Source organism: Cyprinus carpio, chromosome A15, assembly GCF_018340385.1.
Source record: "Cyprinus carpio isolate SPL01 chromosome A15, ASM1834038v1, whole genome shotgun sequence".
In the NCBI taxonomy this organism is placed as follows: Eukaryota; Metazoa; Chordata; class Actinopteri; order Cypriniformes; family Cyprinidae; genus Cyprinus; species Cyprinus carpio.
The window spans coordinates 365,299-380,625 of record NC_056586.1 but is presented as its reverse complement, the minus strand read 5'-3'; the positions used below and the strand labels follow the sequence as shown (position 1 = coordinate 380,625).

At 40.7% G+C, this 15,327-nt stretch overlaps 1 protein-coding gene across 1 annotated transcript; it reads right to left on the bottom strand.

The window, feature by feature from the left end:
- Positions 1-5,588: 5,588 nt before the first annotated feature.
- Positions 5,589-11,393, bottom strand: LOC122147617 (NACHT, LRR and PYD domains-containing protein 1b allele 5-like). The gene is made up of 3 exons (XM_042770706.1): positions 11,027-11,393; positions 10,571-10,821; positions 5,589-5,654 (listed from the first exon to the last, which is right to left on the bottom strand). The coding sequence occupies exons 1-3, from the start codon at positions 11,325-11,327 to the stop codon at positions 5,589-5,591; spliced, it is 618 nt and encodes a 205-aa protein (XP_042626640.1). The 5' UTR covers positions 11,328-11,393.
- Between the last annotated feature and the right edge of the window lie 3,934 nt (positions 11,394-15,327).

The following is a 15,327-nucleotide window of genomic DNA, read 5'->3' as shown; positions in this document are numbered from 1 at the left end:
AAGAAACCTGAACATCACTCAACAAGTGCCATACAAATCAATAAATCAATCACAATATTCACTTCAGAAGAGGGCTCAACTGTCTTTATTACACATCGTTTAGTCATTTGGGTTACTTCTTTATTTTAAGGTGCTGTCCTTATTTAAGTGCTGGAGTGATATTAATGAACTTACATGTATATGGTTAGGATCTGGCTATATTACTTGTATGTATTTTTGCATACTAATTGTTATTATAATATAGTACACGTGAACGTGGTAACAAGGACACTTTAAAATAAAGTGTTAAGTACAGTATAAAGAGAGGAGCAGGGTTAAGCTCCTGAAGGCTTGGAATATCAGAAGCACCTCCCCTTGTGTTTTCATTCATTTTCATGATATTGATTTAAAAGAAAGGACTCTGAGACAGCCATCATAATGAGAGGTAGATTTACCCAACAAATGCTTCAGACAGAAACATTGTGTCACGGTAACAGTGATGATCACACTGCAGGAATATTTACTGTAACTACAGTCCACAACCATCAGAGAACCATGGCACCTGAGACCAAGATCAGCCTGTTCAAAACACATGCACATGATCACGGGCTCATAATGCAGTTCTACTTACAGTCCCAAAGACTTTCTAAATATACAGTATCTAAAAATATACAAACACAAGCAATAAAATAAAGAGATGCACAAAGTGTACCGACGTATCAAGTGTCTAGTGTTTTCAGAGTTTAGCTGGTTTCCGAAAGCAGCAGATTCCAGACCGGGCCGGCTCTTCCAGGCAAACGCCTTTCGTTAGCGCTTCTGTAGTTTCAGATGACTTCTGACGAACGCCAGCTTTGACGCCCACACAGCTAAGGTTCATGTGGTGAATTATTTCTCGTGAGCATCTCTGGAAAAGACCTAGACGCATTCACATTAAAACATTTGTACAGTCGCATAAGCTAGGCAGCGTGTATATTATGGCCAATCCACTCGGTCTATTTGTGGTTTTGAGAAATTATTTATTTGCATGTTTGCAATATGTGTTATGCTATTTATTAAGTATTTGTGTAACAGAAATGTATTTTGTGTTTGTGTGGATGATTCTGGGCCAGAATAAAGCCACAGTCATACGAGGATCGCATGAGAACTGAATTATTCTTTTCAGATTAAAATTAATGTGCTCCACAATCCGCGGGAGAGAAGCGTTAACACTTGCTGTTCATGACTAACTTCGAACACCTTTTACGTAGTTATGCAGCAGTTAAACATAATAGAAGAAGAAAAACCTGAACATCACTCAATAAGTGCCATACAAACCAATAATCAATAATATTCACTTCAGAAGAGAATCAACTGTCTTTATTACACGCGTTTAGTCATTTGGAGTTTACTTTATTTTAAGGTGTCCTTGTTTAAGTGCTGAGTGATAACTTACATGTATATGGTTAGGATCGCTTAGGGTTACTTGTATGTATTTTTGCATAATTAATTGTTATTATAATAGCAAGTACGTAGCGTGTAACAAGGACACCTTAAAATAAAGTGTTAAGTACAGTATAAAGGGGAGGAGCAGGGTTAAGCTCCTGAAGGCTTGAATATCAGAAGCACTCTTTGTGTTTTCATTCATTTCATGATTTATTGATTTAAAGAAAGGACTCCCCTGAGACAGCACATCCTCGAGAGGGCCTGTGCAACAAATGCTTCAGAAGACAGAGAAACACAGTCGCGGTAACAGTATTGATCACACTGCAGAATATTTACTGTAACTACAGTCCATAACCATCAGAGGAGACGATGGCACCGAGATCAAGATCAGCCTGTTCACCAAAAACACATGCACATGATCACGGCTCATAATGCAGTTCTACCTACAGTCCTTACAAAGACTTTCAAATATGTACAGTATCTAAAAAAATATACAAACACAAGCACAAAATAAAGAGATGTACTTAGTGTGTCTAGTGTTTTCAGAGCTCAGCTGGTTTCCTGAAATGTTTCCTGAAAGCAGCAGATTCCAGACCGGCCGGCTCTTCCAGCACGTCTTCATCACTCTCTGTGCTTCAGATGACTTCTGACGAACGCTCAGCTTTGACGTCCACACAGCTAAGGTTCATGTGGCGGAATTATTTCGTAGCATCTCTGGAAAAAAGACGAGACGCATTCACATTAAAACATTTGTGTATGAAAAAACACATATAAAGCTGAATCTGAAAGCTGAAGCCCTGTACTGACGAGGAGGGAACCAGTGAAGAAACAAATCACAAGCTTTTCAAGCTACACATCGTCAGCATTACTACAGACAGCAGAAACAGGAACCGGCATTACTACATGAGCGCTTCATATTAAACCTAGAAGGGGAAGTGATGTGTCCCGCTCCAACTTCATGTTTCAATCCACAAGGACCTTACAAACAGTTCATGCCACACAGAGGAGCATAAATGTGTTTCACTCCAGACGAATCCTCCAGCACATGAAGAACAATTACAACTTCTAAACTGTTTAAACTTGAGAATGAGCCATTAAATATGCTTTAATTTAGCAACAACAACAACAACAACAAAAAACAATCTTAACACTAGAAAAGGTCAGGATCAAAATTCACATATGATTTCAATGAAATGTTAGAGTTGGTTTTTCCAGAGGGGATTTTGGATTTCTCTTTTTATCATTCCATAAATTAGAAAATACTGTCAACAGACAGAAAACAAACCTTTTCACCATGATATATGAACAACCCCTCAGAAGAATGAATAAAACGTTTGAAAGAAGACGTGTTACGTAACCAAAACTGACCAGTGCATGAAAAAATAAAGAATCAGTGTTTTAGACTGAAGTGTCTTGCATTAAACAGGAATCACAGGCATCACCTGATTTAACGTCACATGTTTGAAGAAGTGATTCATAGCCAACACTACTTTCTTCCTAAAGGACGTCTGCATCCCTGTTCCGTGTTTTTGTTGTTGTTTTTTTTCATCTGCTTTAGATGCACGTCTCATTGTTTTATAGCATCTCTTTCCGTGAGCCTCGTCACCAGCAGGTCAGGTAAAGAGGAGTACTGATTTCTGATGTGAGATGCTGATTTCACATGGCAACACATGCATAACAACTGCTGAAATTTGATTTAGATTTATTTTACACAATATTTACAAATTAGGCGTAATCTGAAAATGAACAACTTTGAAAAAAATAAAAATAAAATTACATTTATTTATTTGGCAGCTTCTTGATTCTGTCAAAATAAAAGTCCCGCTTCCAACACATTGGCCAAACAGAAATGTGTCCCTGCAGCACAGAAGCAGTCATAAGTAGCAGAGGTATATTTGTAGCAATAGACAACAATACATTGTATGGGTCACAATTATAGATTTCTCTTTTATGACAAAAATCATTAGGATATTAAATAAAGATCATGTTCCATGAAGATATTTTGTACATTTCCTACTGTAAATATATCAAAACTTAATTTTTGATTAGTAATATGCATTGCTAAGAACTTCATTTGAACAACTTTAAAGATGATTTTCTCAATATTTAGATTTTTTTGCTCCCTCAGATTCCAGATTTTCAAATAGTTGTATCTCAGACAAATATTGTCCTCCTAACAAACCATACATCAATGGAGAGATTATTTATTCAGCTTTCAGATGATGCATAAATCTCAATTTTGAAAAATGGACACTTAAGACTTCCAGGGTCACAAATACTTGATTAGCTGATGCCAATCTTTAAAAAAAATTGATATCGGCTGATATATTTCCTGGTCAACCATCAAGAGAAGACAGACGCTAGACGCTTCTGAGCTCACACACTGAATCACAGTAGATCCCGGCTACCTCACCGCCCAGCTGCAGCAAATGACCCCATTGGGCACGCCATCGCTTGTCTTCTTCAAACATTTGTGGAGATCCTGAATTCGCCTCTTCCTTATTGTCAGCCTCCAGCCTCCAGCATGTTGAACTTCAGCATGGTCACGCTCTCCTCGGCTGGGCCTCCATCTCTCCTTCCAGGTCCTGCTTGCTGAGCCCCAGACAGCTGATGGCCACCTCACCTTCCACTCCCTCCCCATCGCGTTTGGCCACCCGCATCAGCTGCTGGTCCGTCAGGTCCGGCAGCGCACGGGCCGCCGCGTTATAGCGTCTGAGGATTACGCCAGCACTCCAGTCAACAGATAATCAGGATAAATACTGTACTGAGGCGTCGTTCGTTACCTCACCGGCCCGGTCAATGCGACGCGCTTTCTTACTGTGCTTGTGACAGAGCTCTTCCTCTGATGTGCTGCTCTTTCTCTTTCTGCCTGTAGACGGACAGACCACAGAGTATGCATCGCTCCTCAACAATCTGAGAGTGTGATGAATACAGTGATCAGGGGATGATGTATTGTTTATAAGTTCACATCACTCTCGGTTTTAACGTTGGCTTTTGGATTAATGCAGCAAAATAAGCTCTGCGACCCACAGAAGTTTTTAATTTTGTTTGTTTTAATGTTTTGCTCACAAACAAACACAACTGATGTATTTTGTGACATAGCATAAAACATGAAAATATCTTTTTAATATCTAGTTTATTTCACTTATTTCAGGCATTTTAACCAAAAAATCAATCCCTGCAGCACTGTACTAACCAGAGAGTGCACTACATACAGTACCTTTGGATGGTTTCTGGGGGGTTTTTCATCAACGAATGATATGCATGATCTCCTGTAAAAGAGATGTATAATTACATTTGTTGGTCATTCTCTAGGAAGCTGTTGTCATGACTTAATGTTACAAATGAACAAGATTACAGAAACACATTATTAGACATTACTGGTCCCCTTTCCAGTTTCAGGTCCAGTTCTCACTATTAACCAACTGTTAACTGTGACCTTTCAACCCTCAGTAAAACCCACTGCAGTGCTGCTGTTAGTAAGAGTTAAGTAAGGTGGTGGGTCTGCGTTGAGGTGTAGGGTTTAGGATTAAGGGATCGTACGAAGACATTATATGTGCTTATCTTTATAAGTACTAGGTGTGTATTAATTGTAAAAACTAATGTCAAGGGGTTGAAATAATGTAAAGCTTTGACAGACTTTTGGCCTTTAAAAAGCATATTTGGTTGAGTAGTAATCTGAAGGGAATGTGTGCTCCTGTCTTTGGCAGTTATAGGCAACGTTTATTTCAGGCATGGTCCATAAATGTTTATGGTACAACATTTCCAAAGAAAATAACATTTCTGTCTAGTGGACAGGAGCCGTCTGGGGTTTGTACTGACGGAGCCATTGCCCTCGCTGATGTTAGCGGTGTATCTGGTGGCTGACCGGAGTCAGCATCAGTCAAGGACAGATGAAGGGAGGACTCTCATCAAGAAGGACCTCGAAGTAGCCCTTCACCTCCCCGGCTGACAGGAGAAGAAAGAGCATGTCCTGCACACACACACACACACAACAACACACACACACACACACACACACACACACCACACACAACACACACACGTGACAACTGCCAGTTGAAGCCCGAGGTGAGCGGTGATCTGCGTCTACAGTTACTCCGGTTTGTGATGTGAACCATGGGATTCTAGCTGATCAGACTGGTACCTCCTGTTCTCCTCCAAGCATGCAGGATGGGCAGGACTGTCTACTTGTATGTACCTCTTGTTGGTATTACAGGTGTTAGCCCGCCGAAAACGGCCCTCCTGATGTCCTGCAAAACCACGGCATCAGCTGTAATGCTGAAGAACCTCTCGCAGAGTCTTGTTAAGAAATATTGTCACGCTAAACTACTTTAAACAAACTAGAGTTACAGGATCAGTACCCGCTTGGACAAAAACCAAACAAATCCAGCCTGGTTTAGACAGAACGGTGATGCTTTCAATTAAAAGCTACTATAGCAGAGCGTTATTGAACTAAACCGAATCCAGAATTAAGATTGATCTGAATATAGAGCACTACTGTTTTCTGTAGAGCTGCTTTTCAGCTGAAATTGAATGTCCAAAATTGATTAATTTTGCAACATTAATACTGTTATTTTCCTGTTTGTTTCTGTGCAGCTGCTTTGAAAGCGATCCAAATTGTGCTTTATATAAGTAAATGTGACTTGACTTTAGGGTTTTGGTCCACGAGTTTGCAATTGGTCAAGTGTGCACATAAAGTGCAGTGCAAGAGCTTTTCATTGAAAGTAAAAATTTTATTAAAAAACAAAAACAAAAAAACAAGCAAATTAAACATCCATGTAAGTACAATTAAAAGCTGAAGACCAAAAGATGTGGAATGATAGAATTCTAAATGTTTTATTTTCCGTTCATTTTGGAAGTTTGTTAGTTGAGAAATTTTCCTGAGTTCTCTTAAATAGTTGATTATTAGCATCGTGTCCTTACTCGAATATAATATTACTTACGAATAAAATAAAGTGACTAATTAAATGGAGTGATTGTCGCGTTGACACTCCTAAAAAATGCAGGGTTTGTTAAAAAGGGACCAACCCAGCAGTTGTGTTAGTTTGACCCAGCCGTTGTGTTATTTTGACCCAGCGGTTGGGTTATTTTGAGCAGCGGTATAAAGTCCTGGGGTCAGAAAATAAAAGTCCTGCCATGTGTTTAATCCACTCATGAACTCAGCAGCTGATTTCAGCAGAGGAGGAACCAAGTCATTCCTTTCAAGTCACAAACGAGTCTTGTGTCAAATCCCAAGTCCTCAAAGAGTTAAAAAGCTAATGAGATAATTATGACTAATTAAATGATGATTGTGCATTAGTAATGAACACCTGCTGTTATTGAGAAATACAGAGGATCAGATGTTGATGTTTTATTGGTTAAAATTGCCAGATCATGGAGATCAGTGTTTGCTTTAGTTGAGCTTCTTGACCCTTGATGTCTTGTGTTAGAGCTCTCTCTGTAGCACTGCATGTGGTGTTGTAAGGTGAGAAAATATTAGCTGTTTGTATATACATGAGATAATTCCTGTGAGCTCTCCTGATTGTGTAAAATGATTTTTTTTTATTATTTTTATATGTTTAGGTTTTGATTAACAACCCTGTGAAACTGCAACATGCAAAAGTGTTGCTCTAATAGATATAGCAAATGAATTTTAAATCTATGTAAAGCATTATAAAAAATATGGAAGTCCTTGTATTACTTAAACAGACATCAAGAATCTGCATATGAATCTCTCAACAATGGTGATAATCAACAAATGCTGCAGTTTCATGCTACAGTCCATGCTGGGTAACACCATATTAAAAACTCCCATCATGCACTGCAGCATGAATAATTATTGTCACCACTGATGAGTATCGTGATAATAAGTGTTCGTATGTCTAAAAAAAAGCCTGAGCCAATAGAGAGATCTTTTCTTTTTTTTCCAATATTGATGTGTGGTGGTTTTATTTAATAAAACTTTTGCACAGTAAGCTTGAATGCCGTTTAATAAACCAAAGAGATACCACATCAGATGCTTCACTCATCATGAGCTATAAGCAGATATCATAAGGGAATCTTGCTACTGCAAGTTCTTTGAGTCAACAATGGACAAATGTTTGCTCTGAAATACAATACCCCAGTCACTTAGAAAACAAATTACTTACAATTATTAAAATGGGTCAAGAGATTCTTATTAAAGCAAAACCTTGACCACAATTATGGTGGCATCTGCGTGTGTGTGTGTGTGTGTGTGTGTTTCTCAGTTGATTCCAGATCCAAGGCTGTATAAGTAGTCAGATGTAGTTTCTTTTTGTGTTTCACTTTTCTTCAGTGATGTTGATTGTTAACAGCAGCTGTTCATCACTAATGTGCAATCATCATTTAATTAATCAACACTATCTCATTAACTTTAACTCTTGAGAACTTCTGGGATTTAATTTGGAGACTTGCTTGTGACTTGAAAGGAATGACTTGGTTCCTCCTCTGCTGAAATCAGCTGCTGAGTTCATGGGTGGATTAAACATATGGCAGGACTTTTATTTTCTGACCCCAGGACTTTATACCTCTGGCTCAAAATAACACACCGCCGGGTCAAAATAACCCAACCGCCGGGTCAAAATAGCACAACCGCCGGGCTCAAATCACACACCACAAACCGCTGTGTTTAAATAACCAACCGCCGGGTCAAAATAACCCAAACCGCCGGGTCAAAACAGCCCAACCGCCGGGTCCGAAATAACCCAACGCCGGTCAAAATAAACCCAACCGCCGGGTCAAATAGCCCACCGCCGGGTCAAATAGCCCACCGCCGGGTCAAAATAACACATAATAAAACCCTGGGTCAAAATAACCCAACGCCTGTCAAATAGCCCACACCGCTGGATCAAAATAACACAACGCTTGGTCACAATAACACACTGCTGGGTCAAAATAGCCCCAGCCCGCCGGGTCCAAAATGACAAACCTCCGGTCAAAATAGCCCAACCGCTGGGGCCAAATAACACAACCCGCCGGTCAAAATAACACAACCGCCGTGTGTCAAATTAGCCCAACCGCCGGGTCAATAATAAACACAACCGCCGGGTCACAATAACATCCGCCGCCGGTTCAAATACCCCAACCGCGGTCCAAATAAAACAACCCGCCGTCACAAGCCCAAACCGCCGGTCCAAAATAACCCCACCGCCGGTCAAAATAGCCCAACGCTGGTCAAAAATGCCCAACCCTGGGTCAAAATAACAAAACACACCGCTGGGTCAACATAACACAACCGCCGTGTCAAATTAGCCCCAACCCGCTAGGGTCAAAATACCACACCGCTGGGTCACAATAACACACCGCCGGGTCAAATATCCCAACCGCTGGGTCCAAATAAACACACACATACCGCTGGGTTAAAATAACAACCGCCGGGTTCAAAATAAACCCAACCGCCGGGTCAAAACAGCCAACCGCCGGGTGTCAAAATAACCCCAAACCTCCGGTGTCAAAATACCGCACCGCCTTGGTTGTGGGGGGTGGGGGGTGGTGGGGGGGGGGGGGGGGGGGGGGGGGGGGGGGGGGGGGGGGGGGGGGGGGGGGGGGCGGGGGGGGGGGGGGGGGGGGGGGGGGGGGGGGGGGGGGGGGGGGGGGGGGGGGGGGGGGGGGGGGGGGGGGGGGTGGGGGGGGGGGGGGGGGGGGGGGCGGTCCAAATAGCCCAACCGCCGGGTCAAAATACCAACGCGCCGGATCAAAATAACAACACCGCTGGGTCAAAATAACCAACCGCCGTGTCAAAAATAGCCCAACCGCTGGGTCCAAAACACACCGCTGGCAAATACACAACTTCTTGGTCAAAATAACCCACCGCCGGGTCAAAATACACAACCGTCTGGGTTGGTCCCTTTTTAACCGCGCGCTGGGTTTATATTTAACCAAGCATTTTTTTAGATTGTATTAATTACAAATTCTACATTCCTCTAATCCTAACCAATACCTAAACTTAACGAACTGCCTCACTACTATTCGATAAGCAGCACATTTAGGAATTCACTGAGGGAAAAGTCAATAGTAATTAGTGATAATTCCCTAGTGTTTTTTTAATGTTTTTTCTTTACAACAGCTGGTGGTTACTGTTTTCAAATAGCAATTTATTAATAGACACTTATCCATCCTATTGGGAATTTAGAAATATGGTTTTATGGTAGTAATACTACACATCCTTTGTGACACAGGCCTCTAAATCAGAAAGACCAAAGTTTAAGTAAAGCAACTTTTCACAATGTTTTCTGGTGCTTTTTTGTTTGTATTTTTTGTTATTTTGAGCTTGACAGACACAGTCCCCTTTGCTTATATGCACAGGAGATGCCAGGACATTCTTAGAAGAAAGCAAGTCATATTCATTTGGAAGGACATGAGCGTAAGTGTACTGTGAATTATGACAATTTAGATTTTTGGCCTTTAGAAGATGTGAATTACGCCGCTCTGAAACCGCTGTGTGGGTGTACAGACCACAGGAAGTCATTTCACATGTGAATTTAATGAGTAAAACCACAGCAGAAGGCAAAGGCAAGCCCCTGTCCAAAGACAAACTTTTTCAAGCACAAGAAAGCGGTCCACTGAAATACTTTCAGAGGCTCTCTAGACATATGGCCATCAACTGCCAAGAGTTGTTGACTGTGCTACCACCAGCCCTTTTTATCAGCTGTTTGGACTCTCATTCTGACGGCACCCATTCACTGCAGAGCATCCATTGCTGAGACACTGATGCAATGCTACATTTCTACAAACCTGATGAAGAAACAAACTCATCCTGATCTTACAGCCTAGTGGAAAAATATCAGATAATGTGGAAAGTGAAAGCATGATGGTTATATCCTCCAGGGATTTAAAGCTTCTGTTCGTAGCTACAGGCATTTAGTAGATGATGGCACACACACAATCAAACTTCCCACCCTCGGACGAGCACAGCAATAATCACCAGAGTGGCAGACTTGCAGAACTGAAACCGGTGTGATGTCACCGCTTGGCAGCACTAGTCCCTGAAGATGGCAAGCTCTAGCTTAACTCTGAAATCAAGTCTAAATATAGCAGATTACTAAAATGTCACATAAGCAGTGTTACCGAGAATACAACCAGTCAGCCCTGCTGTGTAAAACCATCACATTTCTGTGAAAGCAGTAGGCTTTTTGTTGCTGATAAACCGTTTGACGTGTTTCCTCACCTTGATGTCAGAGCAGTTGTTTCCAGCCAGGTAAACTCTGAAGGAGAAGGAGTTCTCATGGCCCACCTCCTTGAACACCTGCACCACCCCATGATGCTCTGCAGATTTAGACGTCTGAACAATCGGACCCACGGGAGAAAGAGACGACACGTTCCACCTGACGTGACTGCCGGAGTGATCCGCCGAGGGCTCGATCAGTCCACGGCTGTTCTTCACATGCAGCACGCTGAACTTCACTTCGTTGTCTTTGTCTGCTGAGAGCCAAGGGAAGACACGGAAGAAGATGACAGCGAAAGAGCGAGTAGAAAGAAGAGAAAGAAGTGAGAATGCTCAACATTTTGTTGCAATTCCCAAAAATCTAAAAGTTTCCCATCATGTCAAACCCCTCAAACGATCACTTATTCTTTTGGAGAAACCGAAAACCTTACTGTGAAGACGTTTATGATATCTCTGTACCTGCTAGACACAGTGAGTGTGGGAACTGGACGGATTTGAGAATAGACGGATCGCAGTCCACATCGAAAATGGGACCAGCAAATTTCCAAGATCCGGTCAAGTACGTGCTAAACTTGCTCCAGGAAAGAACGCAGTAGGTGATCTTGACACGCTGAGAGACCTCGAACACCAGCCCAGTGTCTGAACACTCATACACACCCTCCGCATCCAGCTGCAGCCTGCCGAGAAGAAGCACACCGTCAAACAGCTGAGCGCTGAGAGAGTAAAACTCTGAGCACTGGAGACACTTTCCTTTGATCATAATTCAGTTCAGTCAGAGGGTATCTGCTATTATTTAACTCATAAGCTGTAATGATTACTAAACATTTCAATACTGGCATCCACACACACACACACAGTGGGTTTAGAAAAGATCACCACCTTTAAAATAATCACATTTTGTTGCGTTGCAGCATGAAATGAAGACGGACACAGTTTTTGCCAAGAGAAAGATATAATACCAACATGTCAGAAAAAATGAAAATAAAAACCAGAATCACTGAGTTGGAAAAAGGATCGCCCCTCCTAAAAATGACGTGTAAACTCAATCAGGTGCAGCTGATCACCTTCTCAATGACACACAAAGCCATCTGACTTTCACCTGTGATCAGCTGTTCTCATTTTGATCAGCTCAGCATTAAAAGAGCTTTCCGGGAGCGTTTCAGTCATTGTTAGTGAAGCAAACAATCAATTATGGGTGGCAAGACACTGTCAAAAGATCTCCGGGACAAAGTTGTGGAGATGGAGATGGAGACAATAACATTTCAAAGGCTTTATCAATGCCTAGAATCACAGTGAAGTCTATTATTAAGAAGTGGAAGGTATTTGGAACAACACAGTCTCCCTGGATCAGGACGTCACTCCAAACTGATGAAAGAGCCGGAGGAAACTGGTCAGAGAGACGACAGAGAGCTGCAGGAGTTTATGACCAAGAGCGGTCATTGTGTTCATGTGACAACAATATCACAAATCCTCCATAAATGTGGCTTGTATTGAAAAAAGCCGCTCCTCAAGAAAGGCCAAGTGCAGACATACTGAGCTTTGCCAAATCACACAAATTTAACTGAACCTGAGCAGTTCTGCATAGAAGAGCGGGCAAATATCACAAAGTTATTGGAGAAAAATCCCAAAAGACTAAAGGCTGTATTTAAAGCAAAAGGTGCTTCAGCAAAATACTGACACAAACAGGTGATCCTTTTTCCAACTCACTGATTCTGTCTCTCATCATTTCATCTGACATGTTGGTGTTATATCTCTTACTTGGATGTTATAAGATGCTCTGAGTAAACACAGCTGGATAAAACAAAGACTGTGTCTGTCTTCATTTCAGGCTGCGCAGCAACAAATGTGATTATTTTTTAAAGGTGAAAGATCTTTTCTAAACTCACTGTATATATGTAAAGATAAGTTTTTTAAATATATGTTTTTGGAGGAAATTAATACTTTTAATTCAGGGGGAGCCATTATATAGATCAAAAGTGTCAGTAAAGCATTGTATCATGTTGAAAAATCTTTCTATTTGAAATAAAATGCTGTTCTTCCTGAACTTTCTCTTCATCTGTAGAATCCTGAAATACTAACATGTATGACAGTTTCCCACAAAAATATTGGGCAATCCAACTGTTTTTAACATTGATAATAATCAGAAATGTTTCTTGAGCAGTAAATCATCATATAGGAATGATTTCCCTGAAGATCATGTGACACGTGAAGTCCTGGAGTAATGATGTTGAAAAATACAGCTGCCGCATCACAGAAATTTCTATTTTAACAGATATTCACCACAGAAAAACAGCTGTTTTACACGTAACACTATTTCACAAGATTAGTGTTTTGTGATCAGGATAAATGCAGCCCCCAAACCCCCCCCTTTAATGAGCAGAAGACACTTCTTTCACAAAACATTAAACAACTGCCCTCTAACTTTCGACAGTAGTTGTTTCAAAGGTTAACCCATTAATATGTGCATTTTTGATCTTCTTGGCTTTCTTGACATATTATTCAGTGGGGAATAATGCCATGCAACAGAAAATGACACAGTTGACAATTCCCTCACATTACACCTCAGAGTTTTACTCTACAACCTGGGCAGTGCAGAGAAGGAATTTTAGATCAGCCAATTTTAGACTGCAGCACTTGTCAGTTAAGAAAAAGCGAGTCATAAAAGCCACTGAGTCACAGATGACTGATCACACGACTGTGCTGAGGACATAATTACAGTACAGCGAACAAACAGGAACAAAAAACTTACCAGCTTCCGATCCTGAGACTTTTTCCTGGGGTGCCAAGCTCATATTTGGGATTCTGTGAGGGGAAAAACAGTTTCCGTCAGCAGCACATTCATCATCAGTAGGTTGGTGGTAGAACCGCTTTGGCTTTTTCTGTTTTGTAAAATAGCCAGTTTTAAATGCTTTCCAGTCTACACACACATTGTATCTGACAGTGGGTCCCTAAACTGTGGTTTAGCCCTTGATGTCTGTGAGCTTGACTAAGCAAAGAAAGGAAATTGTTTTTTGACGAGCAACATTGATTTCAGTGTGTCATTAGTCCATCATCAACCAGACACAGCAGTGCACACACCTCTCAAAACAGACAAGAGAGGTTATTAATAGATTAAACTTCGTTTCCAGATATAAACAATGTATTAGAACATATACATTTATTTGCATTCATTTACAATATTTTAGATGCTTCTCTCATCAAGCTATTTTCACAGTTCTGGGAAATGATGACATGAATCTGAATCTGGTGGTGTTGTGCTTTTGTCTTATCAAGTGATAAAATGTATTTGCTCAGAGGTTGCTTTTCCTCAGCTCAGGAGACGTAAAAATAAAAGTTGAATGAAATGAGATAGATGGTTTGAAAAACATCTGTCAGGGTTCTGTCACCTCTCTCCTGATTTAATCTTAGGCAAGGCAAGTTTATTTATATAGCACATTTCATACACAATGGTAATTCAAAGTGCTTTACATAAAATAATCATAAAAAAAAATCACAACAATAAAACAGGGAACTTAAAACTTTTAAAATGATTTAGAAATTGATTTAAAATGAATTTAAAACAGTTAAAAATAAAAAATTATTATACATAAAATACAGTGCAATCAGTTTGGACATCGCACAGTGCTCATTCAATAAATGCACAGCTAAACAGATGAGTTTTGAGTCTAGATTTAAATGTGACTTAATTATTTAGCACATCTATCCTTCTGGAAGCGGATTCCAACTGAGGTGCTGGCAAGTCACTAAAGGCAGACTCCCCTGTTTGTGTGAACCCTTGTTATTTCATAACTGACTCCGATCCCATGATCGAGTGGTCTGTTAGGTTTTATATTCGATGAACATATCTGCAATATATTTTGGTCTAGTCATTGAGTGCTTTATAAAACGAGTAAAGTCTGTACAATCAATCCTAAATGTACTAGCATCCAGGGTAGGAACCGGACTGGTGTGATATCTCAGAGTTTTCTGGTTCTAGTCAGAATCCTTTAGCAGTGTTTCTGATGACTGCAGCGTCCTAATGGTCTTCTTGTGAAGGCCGGTGAGAGACCATTAGAATCGTCCACCCCTGCTGGTGATAAAGGCATGAAACCAGTTTTCTCCAAGTCTATGACTGGAAACAAACATCTATTCTTGCAATGCTTTTTTAGATGGTAGTATGCTGAGGTAGTTATGCTTTTGACATGACTACTGAAACTAAGGTCTGTCTCCAGATCACACCAAATTCCTTACTTGTTTTTAGTTGTTGTCCCCTAGCGTAGGGTTATCTTAATGAGCGCTGTCTCTGTGCTGTGATGCAGTCGGAAACCAGATTGAAAATTGTCCAGCTATCCATTTGAGTTTAAGTATTTGTTCAGCTGATTAAAAACTACCCTTTTAATAATCTCGCCTGTAAAAGGAAGATTTGATATTGGTCTATAGTTGCTCCACTATTGTTATCAAGAGATATGCATTGTTTCAGGAGGGGGCGTTACAACTGCAGTTTTCAGGGAGTTGGAAATTCCAAGAAAGAAGTGAGGTGTTCACCTCTGCTAAGAGATCTGTTCTAAAAAGTTCAAGCGCACTTTTGAAAAAGGAGTGGAAGTGTGTCATGATAGACAGGTGACGAGTTAAGGTGCTGTACTATTTCTTCCAAAAATTAGTAATTCAATTGCTTTCAAAAACAGTCATGGTTAACTTATTTTGAAATCTAAGTGTCGAATCTGTCTGACCTCTGCATAACTTGAGGATGTGCTACTCGCTCTTTCCTGATATCTAATTAA